The sequence below is a fragment of the Scyliorhinus canicula genome, chromosome 16, assembly GCF_902713615.1.
Source record: "Scyliorhinus canicula chromosome 16, sScyCan1.1, whole genome shotgun sequence".
Taxonomy (NCBI): Eukaryota; Metazoa; Chordata; class Chondrichthyes; order Carcharhiniformes; family Scyliorhinidae; genus Scyliorhinus; species Scyliorhinus canicula.
The window spans coordinates 143,590,278-143,613,347 of NC_052161.1; the positions used below are offsets into that span (position 1 = coordinate 143,590,278).

Here is a 23,070-nt window from a genome sequence, read left to right on the forward strand (position 1 = left end):
CTGGAGTCTTGTTTGCTGCCACAGAAACACCTGTCTATGCCCCTTAAAATTAAATCGCTGGAACTATTGCATTGCAACACTTTACTACACCCCTCTGCAGCACTGTGCCACCCTTAAATCATGTCAGATACATGAAATCAAATCTGCCGATTCTCATTCAGAGACAATTGACGTGGAATAAATGTTTTTTTTCATGCCAACCCAGACCTATCGAACCTGTTTAACAAAACCAGATACCCGTAATCAGGTGTGTCCTAAATTACACACTGCACAGAGTCTGTCATAAAATTAGAATGCAAATTTATAACAGGAAATTCAGGAAACTGTCAGCAGGTTTGGCAGCATCTGTGCTGAGAAACTGAGTTAACATTTTCATGTTGCTGGCCATTCATCAGAACGGTGAAACGTTAGAGGTGTAAAAAGGGAGAGTGCAGATCTGAGGGGCAGAGATTAAATGACCAATGGGTTGATGGTGCAAAAGGAAACAGTAATAGGACAGATCAGGAGCCAAACAGGTGTAAATTGAAAATTAGAATGAATTGGGGTAGAATGGGCCATTTCTCTCGACAATTATCTTATTGAAACGTAGAATTATTTGAAGATGAATGCTGAGGGATACCAGTTAGGACTCCCACTCAGTGGGTTGTGAATCGTTGCAATTCCCAAGTTAACTGCAGCTTTCGGGTGATGGGGAAATGGCAGCATACAGCCACACCACCATTCCCATCCGGAGTGGATTGGCTAATTTCCCCCTCATTGCCAACTGGAGGGGGCAATGCTGCTACTATATCTGATCTGAGGAGCCATGGTCTTGAAGCACTCTTGTCCATGTGCTGTAGGTAACATGTACAGTGCCATTAGGAATGGGGTTCTGGGCAGCATGGTGGTGCAAGTGGTTAGCACAGTTGCTCCATGGCACAGAGGTCCCAGGTTCAAGCCTGGCTCAGGGTCACTGTGGAGTTTGCACATTCTCCCCATGTTTACATGGGTTTCGCCCCCACAACCCGAAAGATGCGCAGGATAGGTGGATTAGCTATGCTACTTTGTCCCTTAATTGGACAAAAGGAATTGGACACTCTTAACTTTATTTAAAAAAGGAATGAGGTTCCAGGACTTCAGTACAAGGGGAAAGTAAATGGATATCGAGCCAAAGGATATTAGGAGTAATCAAAGCTTGGTGGTACCATATTGGGAAATGGAGATGGGGGCAAAGACAACACACTGCAATGCCACAAATCTGGTAATTATGCACAAGGGGCCAGAGATGGATTATTTATGGGGTGCAGGCTGCTGTAATTAAATATGGTATAGGGGGATACAAGATCTTGAAACAGGTCTAAACACAATAGGAATTTTAAATTTGAAGTACATCTTTTTTTAAGTAATACTCGCTCTGTATTTTTGAACGACTATTTGTACACATGCCCAGTCAAGATGCAGTAATTAATTCTAACCTACAACAAACAATTCGATGGCACCAGCAAAGCAGGGGGGGGGAAAAGAGAAGAAAGGAGAGCACGAGCGAGAGCAAGCAACTAAGTGTTCCATCACATTCCCTTCTTCCACATCATTAGATGGTGGTCAGACTTGACTGCCTCCAAAATGGCTTGGCAAGTTTTATTCAAAGCACCACCTTCGAAAGGGATGAGCAAGGACTGTTCACCAGCAACACCCACATCACTTTGGGACCCCTTCTCGCCAAGACCAGCACCTCTAATTGTGTAGCATTCCTGCAACACTATATTGGATTAGGTATCAGAGGGAGACTTCTTCTGATTCAGGAGGGAGAGATGCACAAGCATAATCCTTCACCATCACTGGGTCAAATTCCTGTAACTCCCTCCCCAACTGCAGGCCTACAGCGGTTTTAAAATGGTAGTGAGCTGCTGCCTTAAAGGGCAATTAGGGATGGGTACTAAATGCTGCCGAGCCAGCAATGCCCACCTCCAGTTTTAAAAAACTGGAGATTTATCGTCTGAGCTTTTACTGAATCTTTACTTCCATCTCCAAAGACAGAAAATCAATATAGATGGGGAAAGCAGATTATTTTTCAGCATATTCTGCCAAGACTTCATAGCATTAAATACAGTCATACTACAAATTAAGACATCAAATGGTGTTCTTTCGGACCTTTATTAGATGCCCGGTTGTACTTAAATTTCAGGTGTACAATGCTTACAAATTAAAAACTGGTATTTCAAAAATTCAAATTGACCAGATATCAAATAAGCTTAAAAACCATCTGAAGTAAAAAGGAAAATAGACCATCTACAAAAATCTGTTTTAAGCCAGTTCCAAAAAGCAGTTCCAGGAAAGGTTAAGAAACCATGCTGCATAGGTTTACTAGTGTGAAACGTTCTGGTATCTGGTCAACTGTATGCAAGCACTGCAGATCTTCATTACAGTCGAAAGCTCACTTTTCTTATTATTGCTGGAATTTGACTTTGATGGTCTTCGTTTGATGACAAAACTGCAAGACAAATGTAGAGTAATTACCAAAGTTTTGGTACAACAATCAAGGACAATCAATACAAATATCCAAATACTTACTTGATGTTAAGAGATGCTGAGCTGGTGTTACTCAGCATTGCCCTGCTCGGTCTCCGGAGCAGAGATGTTCTCAGCTGGTGTTTCGGGTGCCTTGGTCTGAAAGACAGAAACAACCATAATAAAGATGTGCTTTGCTATGGAACGATGGACCATATTTAGACAATTCTGCAGCTTCCCCATTTCTTCAGCATCAACTTGAGCTTGACAATGCAATGATCTGTTCCAGATGCAGATTTCAGGAGATGAAACGGTTCACATGGCAAGTAGGGAGTAATCGCATGGTCACTGATTCAGATTATAGCACTGCTAAAGGAACTTTTGTTCACACCTGTTGCATTGATACACAATCTCAGATGACAAATACCCAACCAGCACAGACCCCAACAGCCAGTAACAGGACCATTAGCTTTTACAATAGTTCACAAATAGAAATTCAGCTGGAAGTGGTAATGTTGACGAAGAGGGAGAGTTGGATAAAAGGGATTAACATGTTGAAACAGACATTTGGAAAGTGGATGCTTGAATGGTAACAATTTATATCAACTAGCATGAGGCTGGATTGGTAGCTTAGGTGGTAAAAGAGAACCAAGTCTGGTACACAAGAGAAGCTCGAGAGCACAAGGCGAGATAGGAAAAAAAACCACAGAAATAAGTTGGTCAAATGCTAAAGGGAGGAACGTGGCAGAGACAACTTCAACTAACCATGTTTACCTCCATATGGCCAGTTTCTACAGGCACCAACATTAATCTTACCTCCTCGCCATCTTTTGGTTTAGGGTTTTGTGGTCGGCGACGCCTATAATTGTAGTTGCGGCGAAATCGCCTGGGGTGCGACTGTTGATCTTGTTGGCCATCCCCTTGGTTTTCTTTATCTTCTTCACTACTTCCCTCCCTTGGTGGACGTGGGCGAGGAGGTCCTCTGGCAAAACAATTAAATTAAACTAATTTCAATACAGCATTAGACACTACCCAAGTTTTCAATGCATCAACCTCAACCAAATGCTATTTTCCAGCAATCTTTGGCAAGTAGAACAAGTCCAAACACAAATTGTAGTGGGAGGAATTTCTTCAGCCAGAGGGTGGTGAATCTGTGGAACTCTTTGCCGCAGAAGGCTGCGGGGGTTAAATCAGTGTCTTGATTAGTAAGAGGATCAGGGGTTATGGGGAGAAGGCAGGAGAATGGGGATGAGAAAATATCATCCATGACTGAATGACGGAGCAGACTCGATGGGCCGAGTGGCCCAATTCTGCTCCCATGTCTTATGGTAAAATTAAATAAATCGGACAATTGGGAGCAATGTAATTGCCAACAGAATTTTAGATAAGACTGACAATGATTGTATGTCAAGGTGCTGTACATATATTATACTCTGCAACCAATGTGTAACGGTGGGGGGGTTCATGGATGGGGTATCAATCAAGTGGGCCGTCTTGAGCTCTTGTTGGATCAGCACTCACGCAAGCAACGTTCCATCACACTCCCTGCTTCTGCCTCATTAGATTTAAAAGGTCAGGAGAGGAGGAGTTTCTTAATGAAGAATTGCTGATCTCTTGACCCATGTATATAGCCGGTCCAGTTCAGTTCCTGGTTGATAGTAACCCCAAAGGATGTTAATAGTGGGTGATTCAACAATGGTAATACAATCAAGATGGTGATAATCACTGAGTGAATCAGCACAAATGCTACATGCCACTTGTCAGCCCAAGGGCTATCGAGGTCTTGCTGCAGATTTACATGGGCTGCTTCAGTACAAGTCGTCACAAATGTGCCGAGCAGCGTGTAAACATGAGCAAAGCATTCACACTTCTGGCATTAGGATGAAAGGAAGGACATTTACAAGGCTGAAGATTTCCCATTGACTGTTTTGTTAGGGCTCCATTATGTCAGTTGGTCAAATGCTGCCTTGATGAAAAGGGCGGCCTCACCCCAGATCCTTTGTCCATGTTTGGACCAAAGCTATGAGGACAGGAGCCGAGCAATGCTGGCAGCCCTGCCAGATCAACGTCTTCAGCTGCTTTCTGGTGTAATAAAATATATCAAAATTGGCATGAGATGCTGAGCACCTCTGGAGGCAGATGGATCACCACTCGGCACTTCTGGCTGAAGATGGCTGCATTATCTTTGGCACTAAAGTGCTTGGCTGCCCCATAGAGATTTGTGGAGACACCACCACATGGTTGTTCTGTTTAACATAAGTAGCTGGACACCAGATATGCCTGGTGTTGCTCCTGGGGGCAATAGTGGTGCCATGGTAATGCCACTGGACTAGTAATCCAGCAGCCCCAGCTAAAGCTTTGGCGACATGGGTTAAAAATTCCAAAAAAACAATGTTTTCATTAAATTTAATGTCCTTTCTCAGCCTACTAAGTGACTCCAGATCCACAGCAATGTAGTTGACTCTTGGTAACTTGACCACAACAATAGTCAAAACCACACTGTTAATGAAGTTAAAGTTCATTAATATATAAAAATATATGTTTGAGAGAAAAGATTGATTCAAAGGAGCAGCTAGCTCTAGTTATTTCTATAACAGTAACAGAATAGAATTAGAACTAGTGTCGGTTAAATACAAACATACAAAAGGTAACAGGAGCAATCGTGACATCACAGCACTTATTGATGTCAACAACATGCATAAAGTTCCAAAAACAGCTTCTTCTCCAGTTACCAGACTCCTGAATGACCCTCTTTTATAGACTGAACTGATCTCTACAGTTGTAGCACTATATTCCATATGCTTCACCCAATCGATGTCTGTACATTATTTATAATATGTCCTATGTCTTTCATGTATGGAACAATCTACCTGGACTGCGTGCAGAATACTTTCACTGTACCTTGGTACACAGGACAATAAATCTAAACAATGTTAAATAACATGCAGAATTATAACAATAACTTCTCCTTTCCCCCCCTTAAATTATACTTACCTTTATAGAGACAGAAATATAAATGAAATGAATGCCTTAATTATACATCAGTCTTTCAAGAGCTTTAAGATTACTGATGTGCACCACTGGTGACTCGTGAATCCTGGTGATGCTTGACTTGTGCAGGACTGCCCTTCTCCTGAAGTAAAGCTCACTGGAAGGCTTGGTACAACTGGAACCACTTGAATTTTCACAGCCATGTTTCCTTCTATTTTGTTACCTGGAACTTGCTGTCAGAGTCACGACGTACTGGGATGATCTTGGTGCATGCAAACTCTTACACGGTTCTATTTCATACCAAATATATTGGACTACTGCGGTTAAGAATAAGTCCAGGGAGCCAATGCTGGTTACTGTCAAATCTCCTGATACGAACAGCAATTCAGGTTAAAAAGTCTCTCCCGAGCACGAGAAATATGCGTCGCCTACTTTTCTGGTCTCCTTCCCACTTGTGCTTTGACATCTAAATGTAGCAGATCCAGGTGAAACAGTCTTTTACCCACCAATAATTCAGCTGGACTCCCATAGTTTGTAGTGTGATACAATGTTGAAACAAGCACCTAAAGAACTTGGTCCCTAAAGTATCACCTGCCGTCCTCTTCAATCTTACCGTTGATGCCTGAACAGCTCACTGCCAAACCATTTGAAGCCGGACGCAAGGAGTGGTACAAGCACATAGCATACGCCATTCCTTTACACAACTCACTTGTAAATGTCATACCATTATCAGAATCAAGAGAATCCAGTAACCCAGGAGTTGCAAAGACATGGCAGCTTCTCCATGGTGCTGGGAGCCATAACGTTGCTCATGACATAAACTTACAACCACTTAGAATGTGTTATCTGCAATGACTATAAAGCATGCGACTCATGAAAGAATCTGCAAAATCCACATCAATTATCAACCAAGGCTATTCCCATGAATGCAGTGGTGCGAGTGGAACCACTTTCTGCTAGGACTGACAAGCAGAACAGGATTTCACTTCCTGTCCATATTTGGGCACCAAACATACAACCTGGCTAGACTAGACTACTTTTCATTCGAGAGGCACCTGGACGAGTCACATGAATTTCATCTGTTACTTGCGAACCACCCAGGTGGAACAACCACACTCGACCCCCAGTATCCAATCATCCTGCACACAACTCATCTTGCCCATCCTGGAATCAGAATAGGTACTCTTGTCCAACCATCATTTAATTTGTTTAGCACTCACTGGAGATCGGGAAAGTTTCAAGGGAGTGTCTCAGGAGGACAGGCTACCTAGCTTGTAAATGGAAAGTTTTTAATCTCCACATACATGCATAGTACCATCGCTGTTAAAGATCAGAACAATTGGAGCTGCCAACATGAAAACTGAATGGACTCAATAATTCCTAGCCTTTGCAGCTGCTGAAATTCCTCATCTACTTTGGCTTTCATGGCATAGGGCACAGTCCTCCACTTGAAACTGTGAGTAGCCCAAGGATTTACAGTCTACCAGTCCTGTAATGTGCCTCGTTTACCTGGCACCTGCTTGAACCCCATTTCGTCCATGGGTTCTGCATGCCCTTCACTCAATAAATGTTACAATAATGCTCCTCTGCCTGGTCCGAGCTTTCCAAACAACATCAACGGAGAAAGATTCCTATTCAGCCTTCAACTTTCATAGCACCCGGCACTTCTTTGCTAAATGCCCCTTGTTGCACTCAGTCGCTTACAATGACCCACATAGTGTTTACTGTCTTCACCCATTTACTTGCAGCTTCTTTTTCTACTTGCAGTACATCTGCCTGTGTGCTGTCATTTTCCTTCTGAATATCTTTTGCATTATTGGTAGCCATTTCATGAGATTGAATCGGTTAGGATTGTATTCACTGGAGGTCAGGAGAAATGAGGGATCTCCTCAAAACCTATAAAATTCAAACAGGACAGGGTAGATGTAGGTAGGATGGGAGTGTCCAGAACCAAAGGTCAGTCTGAGGATACGTGGTTGACCATTTAGGATAGATGAGAAAGTTCTTCACCCAGAGTGGTGAGCCTGAGGAATTCATAATCACAGGAAGTAATTGAAGCCAAAACATTGTATGTTTTCAAGAAGCAGTTAGACATAGCACTTGGAGCAATGGGAATCAAAGGATGTGGGGAAAAGCAGAATTAGGCTGCTGAATTGGATAATTCATGATCATGATGAATGGCAGATCAGACTCAAAAGGTCTCCTCCTGCTCCTATTTTCTTTAAAATCTTTAATATATAAAAATAAAACAGCTAAAAATACAATATTGACTCAAAAAGGCACAGCTAGTCAAACATCAAAATAACAATAACCGAACAGAATTAGAACCAACGGCAGTTAAATACAAATATACACAGTTAACAATTAATGACATCACAGTTGAATAGCTATACAAGTTATTTGGATCTCATATTCCAAAGCAAAGATGCAGCATACCTGCGGTAGCGTGGACGGTAGCCCCTAAAACGATTTTGTCCTCTGTTGGGTTTACCACCTTCTTCCCCAGCAACTTGATTTTCATTTATTTCACCACCCTTTTACAACAAAAGGAATAAAACTATTAGAACATTAACAGGTGTCCCTTGTTCTCAAAGGCCCAATTTACATAATGTCTCTACTTACATCATAGCTTTCACCTACAAGCTAACATTAGTGGCTCAGACTGAAGTCACAAATCCATAAACATGCAGGTAATGAGGAAATTCAAATGACCAAAAAGGAATAAAATGAAAAATAACCGACACCACACAACAGACTCATGAACAAGAGCTGCCATGGAAACATTTCTGGTTTTAGCCTATTTTTGCATTATTGCTGTTCTTTTTGGCATTTGTGTTGCAAAATTTGTGCAATACAGCAAACGGAAAATTTAGGTTAAAGTTCACCAGTGTGATCAGGATGTGAAATGGATGAAGACAGAAACATGAGAGTCATTCCAGAAATGATACCGGACAGAAAGGAGCCTATTTTTCCTGGCTCAGTTGGACTGGATCAAAAGGTTTTCCTCATCTAGAATTAAAGGCGAATTACTAGCTCCCTCTAGTGAAATTAATGCGAGTTAATACCTGGCAGTTCAAGGGTCCCTCTAATTTTCCTGATAAGCAATGGGTGCAAAGTCACAAAATCTTTAAAACCTTTTGGAAAATTGCCAATACTTCAATAAACCAATTGAACAAATTTGAAAAGAGCAATCTCGACGATATGTCTTTATGCTACCTCAGTAACTTCTCCCTGAGGCTGGTTGCTATATTGTGGACGGCGACCATAGCGGCGACGAACAAAGTAGGGTGGATAACGCTGTCTTCTGTATGGAGGGCGATGCTGTTGATTTTGATATTCCTGGTTTTCTCCATCTGTTGCTGTCTCTGCTCCATCTCCTTTCTCTCCACCTTCAATGTTCTGTTGGTACTAATTAAAAATCATACCAAAGCAATTATTGTTTTTAAATGTAAAATTAACAGGCAACAAACACTATTTGAGCACATGCCAGTAAATCTACAAGGTACAGATAAAAGGTAGAGTTTCCTTGGATGTAATAATCTCAATAGATCTGGGGAGACAGTGGCACAGTGATGTCACTGGATTAGAGATCCAGGCGCTGGGGATGTGTTCAAATTCCATCATAGCTACTGGTGGAATTTAAATTAGTCTCAGTAATGGTGCCATGAAACTCATCAATTGCTGTAAAAACCAATCTGATTCACTCATGATTGTTTAGGTAAGGAAATCTGCCACCTTTACTTGGTCTGGCCTGCACGTAACTGCCACTTGAAATAGCTTAGCAAGTCAGTTCTGTGGCAATTAGGGATGGGCAACAGATGCTGGCATAGCCAGCAACACCCACAAGCCATGAAAGTTGGTTTAGCAGTGCGAGTTCAATTCCCGTACCAGCCTTCTCCAGACCAGGTGCTGGAATGTGACGACTAGGGGCTGTACACAGTAACTTCATTTGAAGCCTACTTGTGACAATAAGCGATTTTCATTTCATTTGGATTGGGCTACCACTCTAGAAGGAATGCAAATTCTGAACAGTGTCAAACTAGTTTTACCAAGTGTCCAAATGAGCCAGTGGCATGTTTTTCTATCCAATATAAATATGAACAATACAAAACTCCCTTCAAACTAGTGTCTTCCACCAGAGTAAATGTAGTAAAACCAGCTTATCCCTCCCAGTGCACTCAACTATTTCACAATGTCTTAGCAATTTGGGACACAATGACATTGTACCCTTAAGCTCCAAGGTTCACATTTGGGCAGTTGTATAGAAACCAGTTTTTGTTTCGTCATCAAGGAAAATTAAACTATGCTTGCAAAGCAATCTCTATCAGCAAAATAGAAAATTATTCAAGGCAAAAACCCTGCTTAATATCCTCCCTGTCACAATGAATGGATGCCATCATTTGAATTTATATGTGCCCATATCAAATACCCGGGATTAATAGGTGTGATTTTGTGCCCGACTGAAACAGGGTAATGTGTGAATCATACAGCCTGAGCCTGCTCTGCCATTCAGTATATAATGACAAATATTTGGTTTGAACTCCTCCTTTCTTGGCCACTTCTCACATGCCTTCAATCGTTGGGTTCCAGTTGTACAGGTTAGTCCATGTACAAATGCAGCAAGATCTGTACAATATCCAGACTTGGGCTGAGTTGGCAAGTTAATTCTTCCACACAAGTGGTGGGCAATGACCATCTCCTACAAGAAAGCGTCTAACCATCGCCCCTTGACATTCAATGGCAATACCATGTCGGAATCCCCCACAAACAACAGTCTGGGGGTTACCAGTCAGAAACTGAACTAGACTAGCCATATTAATACTGTCGCTACCAGAGCAGGTCAGAGGCTCGCAATCCTAGTGAGCAATTCACTTCCTGATACCCCACCATTGACAAAACACGAAGGAATACTCTTCATTTGCCTGGGAGTGCACAATTCCAACAACACTCAAGAAGCTCAACACCATCCAGCATAAAGCAATCTGCTTGATTGCTCTCTTTCCACCAGCATTCAATCCCTTCACCATTGACAAACAGGTGACAGCAATGTGCACCATCTACAAGATGCACTGCAGGAATTTGTTACAGTTCCTGAGGCAGGACCTTGCAAACATATGACCACTACCATCTAGACGGATAAGAGCAGCAGATACCTGTAAACCCCACCACCTGGAGGTTCCCCTCCAAGTCACTCACCATCCTGACTTGGAAATATATCTCAGTTCCTTCACTGTCACTGGGTCAAAATCCTGGAGCTCCCTAACAGGACTGTGGGTGGAACTACACAAACAGGATTGCAGCAGTTCAAGGCAGCAGCTCATCACCACCATCTGAAGGGCAACTAGGTATGGGCACTAAATGTTGGCCTAGCCAGAGATGCCCACATCCCATCAATGAACAATATTTTTTTTTATATAAAGTGCACGATATCCATAGATTAACCTCACATACATACATAGCCATCTCTGGTACTCTGCAGCTCCACACCCAGAAAAAAAGCAGATATTTAGCTCCATATGGAGGCATGTCCTCAGTGACATTGTTACCTAGCTGCCCTCGCACGAGGACAATGCAACCATCAGGACATTAATGGAACCGAAAATAAACTTTCTATATTTACATTACGCGGTGGGCCTCGGCGGCGAGGGTTGTAGCGACGGTAACGATTTCGGTCCGCAGCATATCGGCTTCCTTGGACTGGAACTCCACCTGGACCAGTGACATTTGCCGCCTCTGCACCCTAGAAATCATAAGTACTATATTAAAATTAAAAACAATTTTGTCGGTATACATATCAAATTAAGTAAGGCCCAGAATATGCCATGCATTATTTGTATTTCTTTAGGAACAAAATATTACAACTGCTACATCAAAGATCGAATTTGAAGAATTAGAAACTCCCGTTAGTAAAGGTGCATCAGACTCACGGACTTCACAACTGTGTATTAAGATCCTATCACAACTTGCACAGTACCTTTTCGCCCTCCACTACGTCAAACTCCACAGTTTCACCGTCTCCAACACTACGTAGGTATTTCCGTGGGTTATTCTTCTTTATGGCAGTCTGTAAAGAGTTCAGCACCTCATTTAAGATTTTAAATCATTGCCTTTACATTTACAATAATGCATTACTTTACATTTCCCAAAATGGTCACTTATTTGACGAAGCAGTCATTAAGAACCAGTGTTGGAATGCCACTCAGTTCTTGCAGAGGAAAGAGTTCTGCTGAACAGTCATCAACCAGAAACATTAACCATTTCTCTCTGTATGAGAGGCCCAGATGCTGAGTATTTCAAGTACTTGGCTATTGAGCGTCAGGAACTACAGGAGCAAACTACAATACATGGAATATAAAGAGCACTGTACAAGCAAAAATCTAAGTACAGCCCATCGCCAGATCCTTAGCCAGCCAAGAACCATCAAGTCTACTGAAAACATATCCCAGCTGACTATCCATCAGATAAAGTGCATGGGTTCCAACAGTACTTAGCTGCAGCGATTGGAGTTTCAACACTAGTGACCACAAATAACAGAGTAACTGAAAAGGCAATTGGATTAACGAGAAGCAAGAATTGTCAACAGTAACAAACTCCTGCAGAACCTAATTATAGCAACTTACAACTGGATTCATGTGCACATGGCTTAATAATTTAATTACCAGCCAGAAGCAGATGAATATCAAGCCTCCGTGTACTATTGATATGACCTGCTATTCACGTACTGGAGACTGTTCCAATAATCCCTGTATTAAAATGCTTTTGAAGAATCATAGAATTTTAAAGTGCAGAAGGAGGCTACTCAGCCCATCGAGTCTGCACCGGCTCTTGGAAAGAGCACCCTACTCAAGCCCACACCTCCACCCTATCCCCATAACCCAGTAACCCCACGTAACATTAAAGGGCAATTTTGCACACTAAGGGCAATTTAGCATGGCCAATCCACTTAACCTGCACATCTTTGGACTGTGGGAGGAAACCGGAGAAACCCACGCACACACGGGGAGAACATGCAGACTCCGCACAGACAGTGACCCAAGCCAGGAATCAAACCTGGGACCCTGGAGCTGTGAAGCAATTGTGCTAACCACTATGCCACCATGCTGCCCGTCACCTGCAGGAATCGTCCCATCACCTGTAGTTTCCAATCTGTCAATACTTCTCTTATCAACTCCCATGGAGCTTAAAACAGCTACTCCCAAATATTCTTCCTTTTCAAAATGTGTTGAATTTGTCCTAAAGAAACTTATTACCTCACTCATCCATTCTACCTACAATCTATTTTTAAAACTGCACATCACACTTCAACCAAGATGTATATTCTATAAAGCACCATGATTGTTTAAAGCAGTGATTCTCAAATAGGGATCTTTGAACCCCTCAAGAGCACAGAGGATCATCGATGAGACTCGTTGTCATAATGGTGCAGGTTAAACTCTTGGCAGAAATACAGTGGCCGCTCAGGTCTCTGTATACTAGTCAGCTATAAGTTTCAATCTCAAGAGCCAGATACAAATACAAAAGAGCCCGAAGGCACTTCCCACATTGCAATAATGCAAGTAGTTTTCCCGAGAACCTACCAATTACCTAACCCAACAATGGAAAAAAGAATTCATATGGACCTCCCATGCCCAAGCGAACATGCTGATTTTGAGAGCTTTTTAGTTTTAACTTTGACAAAAGGCACATAGTACATTTCATCTGTGATTCTGAAATAGTTGCCACTTTTAGTTATAGCAGAAAAGTGAATGTGTCTACTACTTGGGTCTTGTGCTATCAATTACAAACTTCTGTAGTCAATTCCCAGACAGATCCATACAATTGTAGATAACCAAATACCCACTGATAAATGGTTGTCCCAAGTATCTATCCTCACCAAGATGTAACATGCAACTACCTCAGATTCTCTTCAATAATTTCATGCTCCTGCCTTAGGAAAAGTTTACAGAGTTTGCATTTAGGATTATCCCACTGGCAACACAAAATGTATTTACCCATTGCCTCAATTCATCAATATGAACATTCACTGGTAATCTTGTTTGCTTTGCACATCTGCAAATCTACTGCAAAAATTCAGCAATCCTTCATCGCTGCTACCATCTAAAGCCTAACCATATCCCAGTGCTCAATAATCAACCCACCATTGCATAATCTTCCACATGACTACTTCCTTTATTGCTTACACATGGCACAAAGCATGGTCCTGTTTTTAGAAATCTAACCAGTGATCTTAAAGGCAGATGCATTTCTTCATCCTTTGGAAAGACAAACATTAAGGGGCTACACTGCTCAGATTAGCTCGTTTTACACAAGCTTCTGTTATAATCCAGACCCTGTCCCTCTGATCCAGATCTTTCCATAAGACACAGGAGCAGCAGAATGAGGCCACTCGGCCCATCGCGTCTGCTCCGCCATTCAATCATAGCTGATATTTTTCTCACCCCATTGTCCTGCCTTCTCCCCATAACCCCTGATCCCCTTATTGATCATAAAGTTATCTATCTCGGTTTTAAAAGATAGTTTGTTGTTCAGGTGTGGCATCAGGAAGGACTTTATGAAAGGTATTCAGAAATACTTATTGGGTTTAACAATACCTGTGGAGAGATGAACAATATTTCAGGTTAACTTTTGTTCAAACTAATCTGAGCAAGTCATCAGCTTGAAACTTTGCTCTCAAAGATGCTGCAAGCTGTAAGAATTAGTCGAGTAGGCCACCCGAGTCCACTCTGCTGTTCAATAAAATCATCCAATTAGAATCTAACTCCACATTCCTGCCCACTCTTGATAACCTCCCTGCTAGCTCAGTTGGCTGGTTAGCTGATTTGTGATGCAGAGCAAGGCCAACAGCACAGGTTCAATTCATGTACCAGTTGAGGTTATTCATGAATGCCCCGGGCAGCACGGTGGCACAGTGGTTAGCATTGCTGCCTACAGCGCTGAGGACCCGGGTTCGAATCCCGGCTCTGGGTCACTGTCCGTTAGGAGTTTGCACATTCTCCCAGTGTCTGCGTGGGTTTCGCCCCCACAACCCAAAAACAAATGTGCAGGATAGGTGGATTGGCCACGCTAAATTGCCCCTTAATTGGAAAAAATAATTGGGACTCTAAAAAAATTTTTTTTAAAAAAGAATTCATGAAGGCCCCTCCCGAGGTGTGGTAACCCTCAGGTTAAATCTCCACCAGTCAGCTCTCCCCCTCAAAGGGGAAAGCAGCCTATGGCCATCTGAGACTATGGCGACTTGACTTTATCAAGAATCTAACCACCTCTACCTTAGAAATATTCAGACTCTGTATTTACCATCGAAGACACACAAATGGGTGGCCCATTATTTTTAAGCAGTGACACCTCGTTCTATAATTTTCTCACAAAAGGACATATCCACCCTGTCAAGACCCCTCAGGAACTGGTGTTTCAAGTCACCTTTCAGTACTAAACCACAGCAGATACAAACCAAGCCAGTCAGACATTTCCACGTCCAGTAAACCTTCTGAACTGCATTTACATCCTTCCTTAAATAAGGAGACTCCAGATGTGGTCTCACCAATGTACTGTATTTCTGAAGCAATTACATTAGCTTTCCCAATTACCTGCTGTAACCTGCATAGTAACTTTTGCAATTGATGCATTAGGATATGCAGATTCCTCTACAATCTCACACCATTTAGTTTTTTTAGTTCTTCCTGCCAAAATGGACAATTTCATTTTGGCACATTATACTCCCATTTGCCAAATCCTTGCCCACTTACCTAACCTGCTTATACCCCTTTGTAGCCTCTCTCTCCACTTACTATCCTGACTTTGTTTACCTTTCCTCACTTCATCCAAGTCATTGATACAAATTGTAAACGGTTGAGGCCCCAGCACTGACCCCTGTGACACCACTCATTAACACGTTGCACCCAATATATGGGTTCCGTTTCCTGTGAGCTAGCCAATCTTAAATCATGCCAATATGCTACACCCTACACCATGAACTTTAATTTTCCACATAACCCTTAAAGTGGCATTAAATGCCCCCTGGAAATGGTTCCCCTTTATCCACAGCACGTTACTTTTTCAATGAACTCCAATAAATGCTCGATATTTCAATAATTCATTGGTTTCATTCTGATATCCAACATCCACAGCAATTTGCTCTTTGGCTTTGTTAGGCACGGGTATTAAGCTGTGGAAATACAGAATCCAAATGAATGACAGGAACCAAATAGAATACTCACTATACAAATGCAAGTCTGTCTCCTCGAATGCCATTCAACCGGAGCAGTGCTCTTAGTTATAGGCAGCAGCACAACATTGCAGCAAATTAAGACATAGCTGACCCCAGTAATTAGCTCAACATATTTACCAACATAACTGTCCATATTATCAGCATGATTGTCTTGAGACATCGCCAACCTGTATGGTCATACAAGGGCCTCTACTAGCAGTACACATGCATTCCTTAAAACATAGACTCACCTGATGTACAAATACATCTTCCTTCGTATCATTCCTATAAAGCAAAAAGAGTTATACTTCACATATTTGTGCCATACATGTCTGAAGTAATTTTCCTTCACCAGTCATATCCACAGGGCAATTTATTCAGTAATTTAACTCAACATTTCAGACCATTATGATAAACTGCTGTTAATATTTTTTGCGGTTCTATGTAGAAGTTTTAAAGCTGCAATGACAAAAGCCTCCTGGCTGTAAATACTATGCATGGAGACTGTCCACTGACCTGTTGATAAATCCGTAGCCATTTCGTACATTGAACCACTTTACTGTTCCAAGAACCTTTGTTGCTGGAAAGAGAAAAATATGGCTTCCAATATTTGACTCACGATTTTGATACACAAGCTTAACTTTCAATGAACATCTGATCTAATTTAAGAGAACATAAGCAATAAAATCCCTACAGAACTCCAAACCACAGGAGCAGCAGTTTACTGAAGACAACTGGCAAACTGAAAATTAACTGGGGCAGATTCTGGATAGGGATGGCAGCATGGAACAATGGGATAAGGATTTGCACCCAAAACAGGACCACAATTAGTGTTCCTATGAAGAGCAATAGAAACATTTGAAAATGCAAACATTCTCAAGTTAATTTCCTACAAAGCTCCCACCCAATCCCAAATACGTAGCCAAACATAGGACCAGGTGTGGGCCGTTCAACTCAAGACTGTCACTGTATTTAATGAGACCCTTGCTGATCGATGACCTAACTCCATACACCTTAATATCTTTGAAAAAAGACCTAGCTTCAACTGCTGTTTGTGGAAGAGTTCCAAACCTATAACGCCCTTTGAGTGAAGATCTTCCTAACATCTCTCCTGAACAGTCTAGGCCCCTTCATTTTCGAATCACTACCAGTGACAATATCTACTGAAAAAAATCTGGACTAACTTGATCAGATCACCCCATAACCTTCCAAATTATAACAAGTGTAAAATGCATGTTGTATTTCCTCAAAGGCCAAAATATCCTTCCAAAGGTATGGTGCCCAGAAGTGCTGACTGCAGGTGGGGTGGAACCAGGGTTTTGTACACCTGCAACATAACCGCTGTCTCTATACAATCCAGACTGTAAATGCCAAAAGCATTGATGACCTGGGACATCAGTAACTAATCTGACAAATCGAAATGCCTAAACAAACCAAATGGCAGATTTATTCAGTGTCATTCAACTGGGCAACTGAGTGCAGATGACATCAGTCCTGGTGTAAAGGGTTTATTTACTGAGCTCAGCAGAGAGAGAGCCAAGTGAATTGACTTGTCATTAGAACTGTTATTTTGTTTAATTCAGCTACACCACATGATTTGACTTATTGTTTGATGTGAACTACCTACATGTCAGTTGACAATTGTGCCCAACACCCTCACGCAGGAGATGCTATTTATTCAAACAGAGGTGATCAGTAGCCAGCAATGCCCATTTGGCAAGGGAGCAGGAAGTAGATTTGAACAGTCCACTCAACACATTGGAAATGAAAAAGCAGCAGCAGGTTAGAGGGCACAATGAATGCTGTGGCCTAGTTGGGAGAGGTTTTAGTGAAAGCCCTGTCAATACAGATGTGGAAAGGGGGCTGCACACACAGGCAGGCTGCCTCTTGCAGCATGGTCCCAGCTCTCAGGGCAGACATGTTCAGCCTTGTGCTTTGTTCTTGGCAGCTGCCAAAGTTTTAGTGTCCAGTCCAATGCTGAGCTGCTGCTGGCCCGGGGCCATGTCAACAAATCCGGATTACAGCCCGGGAGCTGTCACAGCGCCCAGCTGGGCGGGCGGGGATCCCGCCGGGCGGCTGTCGCGCGGGGATCCGGCGGTTGGGCGGCGGGTTCCACGCCGCCGTTTGAACCGCATTCCAGCGCGGCGGCACCAACGTGCGCCGGGCGGCGGTTTGAGGCGGGTTCCGAGCGCTGGGGCCCTCCCTCCCTCCGCCCGCACGCTGCCGACATGTGGCCGCCCGGCCCGGGATCAGGCAGCCCGGCCCCGGCTACACGTGGCCGCCGCCCCCGGGGAGCGGCTCCTCAGCCCCACCGCCCCCGGACCCTGCCCTCGCCGGCGGCACCCCCGCCCCATGTCCCGCTGCCGGCGGGGTCCCCGCTGCCGGCGGGGTCCGCGCCCCCCTCCCCGCGCCCCCTCCCCGGCCGTTGCTTTTTGAATCCAGGCGAGCTCGAGGTGGGCGGCGGTTACGGCCCCGCGGGAGAACCGGAGCCAGGCCGCGGGGGAAGCCCCGGCCTCGCGTACCCGCCGCGCCCGCCCCCGGGGCCTCCTGCCCGGCCACCCGCCGGCCTCACCCACCGATGACTTTCTTCTCCCCAGGGGATTTGGGTTTGTCTGGCTGTTGCTGCTGTGGTTGTTCGGGTTGTTGCTCTGTCTCGGCCTCGCTCATGGTGTTGTCAGGCTGCGGGTGATGGTACAGTGGGGCCGCTCTCAGCTGGGGGCTGCGCTCTCTCCGCTCCGCTCCTCTCCCGCTCCCTCCGCTGAAAGAACATGGCGGCCCTCTCGCGAGAATTTCAAATAAATACCGCCGCGGGGCCCGCCCCCTGCACCGCCGTCCATTGGTCCGCCCGCCGGTCCATCACCGGCCTCCCAGCCCCCATTGGTCCCACCGCCCGTCCATCACCTGCCACCCGCCCAACATTCCACCACTAACGGCCGTGACTGGGGGCCGGCCCCCGTAGCCCGCTCCCCATTGGCCCGCAGCCCGCTCTCCATTGGCTGAGAGCCCGCTCTCCATTGGTCCGCAGCCCTGTCAATCACCGTGACGCGCCTCCTTTGTCTCCGCGATGCCTCGCCCCCGCTTCGTTCTGATTGGCCGCTTAACACCGCCCACCTCTTTGATTGACAGCAGTGGGCCGCTGGGCTGCTGTCAATCACTCGCAGACAGGTCAATCCTGACACAGGCTGCCTGCTGGGACCAGCTGGGAGATCACAGGCTGCCTACTGGGACCAGCTGGGAGAGCACGGGCTGCCTGCTGGGACCTGCTGGGACCAGCTGGGAGAGCACGGGCTGCCTGCTGGGACCAGCTGGGAGAGCACGGGCTGCCTGCTGGGACCAGCTGGGAGAGCACGGGCTGCCTGCTGGGAGAGAACGGGCTGCCTGCTGGGGCCAGCTGGGAGAGCACGGGCTGCCTGCTGGGAGCAGCTGTGAGAGCACGGGCTGCCTGCTGGGACCAGCTGGGAGAGCACGGGCTGCCTACTGGGACCAGCTGAGAGAGCACGGGCTGCCTACTGGGGCCAGCTGGGAGAGCACGGGCTGCCTGCTGGGAGCAGCTGTGAGAGCACGGGCTGCCTGCTGGGACCAGCTGGGAGAGCATGGGCTGCCTGCTGGGACCAGCTGAGAGAGCACGGGCTGCCTACTGGGGCCAGCTGGGAGAGCACGGGCTGCCTGCTGGGAGCAGCTGTGAGAGCACGGGCTGCCTGCTGGGACCAGCTGGGAGAGCACGGGCTGCCTACTGGGACCAGCTGGGAGAGCACGGGCTGCCTACTGGGACCAGCTGGGAGATCACAGGCTGCCTGCTGGGAGCAGCTGTGAGAGCACGGGCTGCCTGCTGGGACCAGCTGGGAGAGCAAGGGCTGCCTGCTGGGACCAGCTGGGAGAGCACGGGCTGCCTGCTGGGACCAGCTGGGAGAGCACGGGCTGCCTGCTGGGACCAGCTGGGAGAGAACGGGCTGCCTGCTGGGACCAGCTGGGAGAGCATGGGCTGCCTGCTGGGACCAGCTGGGAGAGAACGGGCTGCCTGCTGGGACCAGCTGGGAGATCACAGGCTGCCTGCTGGGACCAGCTGGGAGAGCACGGGCTGCCTGCTGGGACCAGCTGGGAGATCAGTGGCTGCCTGCTGGGGCCAGCTGGGAGAGCACGGGCTGCCTACTGGGACCAGCTGGGAGAGCACGGGCTGCCGACTGGGACCAGCTGGGAGAGCTAAGAGACAGTACCTTCCAAACCCATGACCACTACCATCCAGAAGGACAAAGAGCAGCAGATACCTGGGAACCACCTAGAGGTTCCCCTCCAAGTCACACCACCCTGACTGGGAAATATATCGGCCGTTCCTTCACTGTCACTGGGGCAACACCCTGGAACTCTCTCCCTAACAGCACAGTGGGTGTACCTACACCTCAGAGACTGCAAGCGGTTCAAAAAGGCAGCTCATCACCACCTTCTCAAGGGCAACTAGGGATGGATAACGAATGCTGGTCCAGCCAGCGAAGCTCACATCCCGGGAAAATTTATTTGAAAAACTCACTGGAACAAAACTGTTAAATGGGGATGTCCAGTGGAGTTTCAATAAAGGTTCTGCTGGCAGCCAGATACCCTAGTGTCTTTCCACAGATGCTGCCAGACCCACTGAGTTTATCCAGCATTTTGTGTTTTTATTTATTATCTTAGTGTCGTAACAGTCTTCTCCAAATTGCTGAAATTTTCCGGTTTTCATCTCCCCGGATTGCCTTCCCCTGTAACCCATCCTTCGCTTACCTTTTGCAGCCGTCAAACCCCAGAAATGGCTTCATGTGTTGCACTGCACCCCAGGAACCAGACTGGCCCATTCACCCAACCCAGGACACTCCTGCACTCGCAGACATCCTCTCCCAGAATTCAGAGCCAGGAGGCTGACGATGGACATTTGACAGCGCTGTCCGACCAACAACAATCCACACTTGATGAGGTAGTCAGACAGCACCCATTGAACAAACACCTGTCAGCGCTGAGGAAGGTGGTAGGCAAGCCTCGATTGAATCAAAATTCTTATTGAACCATTACACGCTTTCCTGCTTGTGGCTCTGGATGCAAGCAAAATCTCCCACACTTGAGGTACACTGGTTCGTTCCAACGCACTCCTTCCCCTATTCCCCTGGGCAGCACGGTAGCATTGTGGATAGCACAATTGCTTCACAGCTCCAGGGTCCCAGGTTCGATTCCGGCTTGGGTCACTGTCTGTGCGGAGTCTGCACATCCTCCCCGTGTGTGCGTGGGTTTCCTCCGGGTGCTCCGGTTTCCTTCCACAGTCCAAAGATGTGCAGGTTAGGAGGATTGGCCATGATAAATTGCCCTTAGTGTCCAAAATTGCCCTTAGTGTTGGGTGGGGTTATTGGGTTATGGGGATAGGGTGGAGGTGGTGACCTTGGGTAGGGTGCTCTTTCCAAGAGCTCGTGCAGACTCGATGGGCCGAATGGCCTCCTTCTGCACTGTAAATTCTGTAAATTCTGTGATAATTTCTCCAAGTTCTACTGAATGCACATGCCCTAGAAAATCACCTTTAAAGGCCGTCTCCTATCATACTGCAGTCCCTTCCAGCCTCATGTCCCATCAGTATTCTCCACTCCTCCTTGTCTCCCTTTTCCACTGTTACACCATTGACAATTGTTCTGTCAGCTGTTACACCATTGGGAACACTTTTCTACAGCACCAATAGAAAGAAAGGCTTGTTAACTGGATCTTTTTTTATAAATTTAGAGTACCCAATTATTTTTTTCTAATTAAGGGGCAATTTAATGTGGCCAATCCACCTACCCTGCACATCCTTTGGGTTGATAGGAGCGAAAGTAACAGGGTAGCTGTTATGGGGGACTTTAACTTTCCAAATATTGACTGGAAACACCACAGTTCGAGTACTTTAGATGGGTCCGTTTTTGTCCAAAGTGTGCAGGAGGGTTTCCTGATGCAGTATGTAGATAGGCCAACGAGAGGCGAGGCAGTATTGGATTTGGTACTGGGTAATGAACCAGGACAGTGTTAGATTTGGAGGTAGGTGAGCACTTTGGTGATAGTGACCACAATTCGATTACGTTTACTTTCGCGATGGAAAGGGATAGGTATAAACCGCAGGGCAAGAGTTATAGCTGGGGGAAAGGCAATTATGATGCGATGAGGCAAGACTTAGGATGCATCGACGGAGAGGAAAACTGCAAGGGATGGGTGTTGGAACCAACAATTCTACGGACACGTGCTTGTAGGATTAGAATAGCTGTTTTAATATACTCACAACAGAGCCAGCCTGTTAGCCATTGAACTTTCGGTGAACTGGCCGGCTGACCCTGTGGCACTGATCTTTATACAGCAGCTCCGGGGGGGGGGGGGGAGAGTCCTGGGCGGAGCCAAGGGAGAGGCCCAGTACAATTCTCGAGCATAGTGACGCCGAAAGGGACCCGGAGGAAATGGAAGAGGCGGCCATCGGCCTCGAATGCCGTGTAGTGGCGGTCCTCCGGGCGGATTGGGAGCTGCTGGTATGCAGATCCACCGTGGAAAATAGCCGATATTGGGCGATCTGATTAACCATGTCTGCAGTTCTGGGGAGGGGATACGCGTCTAGGAGCGTAAAGCGATTTATGGTCTGGCTATAGTTGACGACCATGCAAAACTTTTCCCCGGTCTTGTCGACCACCACCTGACCTCTCCAGGGACTATTACTGGCCTCTATAATCCCCTCTCTGAGCAGCCGTCGGACCTCCGATCGGATAAAGACCCTATCCTGTAGGCTGTATCGCCTGCTGCGAGTAGCTACTGGCTTGCAATTTGGAGTGAGATTGGCGAAGAGCGGAGGGGGGGAGATGCGCAGCGTGGTTAGGCTGCAGATAGTGAGTGGGGGCAGGGGCCCGCCGAAGCTGAGGGTGAGGCTCTTGAGGTTGCACTGGAAATCCAGGCCTAATAAGAGTGGCGCGCAGAGGTCGGGCAGGGCATAAAGTTTAAATTTCGAATAACTAGCGCCTCGAATTGTGAGCGTAGCAACGGTGCATCCTTGAATTTGGACTGAGTGGGAGCCCGAAGCGAGGGCGATAGTTTGACTCACCGGAAAAATAGAAAGCGAACAGCGTCTTACCAGCTCTGGATGTATAAAGCTCTCGGTGCTCCCGGAGTCAAAGAGGCATGGCGTGCTGTACCCGTTGATCTGGACCTCCGCCATCGAACTTCGTAGGTGCTTGGGGCGGGATTGATCTAGGGTGACCGCGTTGAGTTGCGGGTACTCGGCGGCTCGATCAGCTGTGCTGGAGTGGCCCTGTGATGACTGCCCTCTGAGTTCGTAGTCGTCGAGGTGAGTTTCAGAGTTTGAAGGGGATGGATCAAAAGATGGCTGCCCCCATGAGTCGCACATGGCCGGCCGCATGGAGGAG

At 46.1% G+C, this 23,070-nt stretch overlaps 1 protein-coding gene across 1 annotated transcript; it reads right to left on the reverse strand.

Annotated features, from left to right (window-relative positions):
• Positions 1 to 2,114: 2,114 nt before the first annotated feature.
• ybx1 (Y box binding protein 1) lies at positions 2,115 to 18,479 on the reverse strand. Its single transcript, XM_038821600.1, has 10 exons — positions 18,259 to 18,479; positions 16,199 to 16,262; positions 15,934 to 15,967; positions 11,453 to 11,542; positions 11,099 to 11,218; positions 8,695 to 8,886; positions 7,915 to 8,012; positions 3,304 to 3,469; positions 2,551 to 2,646; positions 2,115 to 2,470 (listed from the first exon to the last, which is right to left on the reverse strand). Exons 1-9 carry the CDS (start codon positions 18,347 to 18,349, stop codon positions 2,578 to 2,580), a joined length of 924 nt encoding a protein of 307 aa, XP_038677528.1. The 5' UTR covers positions 18,350 to 18,479; the 3' UTR covers positions 2,115 to 2,470; positions 2,551 to 2,577.
• Between the last annotated feature and the right edge of the window lie 4,591 nt (positions 18,480 to 23,070).